Genomic DNA, 613 nt, shown 5'->3' on the forward strand with positions numbered 1-613 from the left:
AGAGGGTGCGCTTAGTGGAGGCGGTAGAGGAGGAGAAGGAGGATATAGGTTCCTGGTTACTGATTTTGCTAGACGCTGTAGTTTCTTCTGGAATCTTTGAAACTGGATTACTTGATGGGTTTTGTGTTAAAGAAGTTGCAGTAGGTGGATTAATGTTGTCTGTTGATAGATTGATCGAACTAATGACGGATTGATAGGTTTACTTTCAAGAAGTGTATAGGGATGATTGTTTAGCCAGACAAAAGTTAGTTTGACAGTTACAAACGCGAAAGAAGTATCACTGTCACTATGTCCGAGTGGTTAAGGAGTGTGACTAGAAATCACATGGGCTCTGCCCGCACAGGTTCAAATCCTGTTGGTGACGCGATTCAGACTATCTCACAGAAATGTGAAGGGAATGTTTTATCGCTCCGCTGTTCGGAGCTTGAAATAATGTAGTGATACCCTTTTTGGTATCTTATACTCTGCATGTCCAATGCAAGTTTTAATGATTTATGATTTATCATATATTGTGACGATAACGACGATGAAGATGCGGTGTCACCCACCCACTTCTAAAGTCAGTCACTAGTGACACTGTGTCATGAATGACTGACTTCAAATTATCTTTTTG

At 40.8% G+C, this 613-nt stretch overlaps 1 protein-coding gene and 1 non-coding gene across 2 annotated transcripts; both read left to right on the forward strand.

Moving 5' to 3' along the window:
* Positions 1-17: 17 nt before the first annotated feature.
* On the forward strand, positions 18-194 carry RHIMIDRAFT_238766 (uncharacterized protein; the record flags this gene model as incomplete). Its single annotated transcript, XM_023609033.1, has 1 exon — positions 18-194. A coding segment is annotated over one exon (177 nt), but the record flags the coding sequence as incomplete, so codon positions are not given.
* Positions 195-282: 88 nt separating this feature from the next.
* RHIMIDRAFT_t38 lies at positions 283-364 on the forward strand. Its single transcript has one exon. It is a non-coding gene; the product is annotated as a tRNA-Ser (tRNA).
* Positions 365-613: the final 249 nt, after the last annotated feature.

Source organism: Rhizopus microsporus (genome assembly GCF_002708625.1).
Source record: "Rhizopus microsporus ATCC 52813 unplaced genomic scaffold scaffold_11, whole genome shotgun sequence".
Classification (NCBI taxonomy): Eukaryota; Fungi; Mucoromycota; class Mucoromycetes; order Mucorales; family Rhizopodaceae; genus Rhizopus; species Rhizopus microsporus.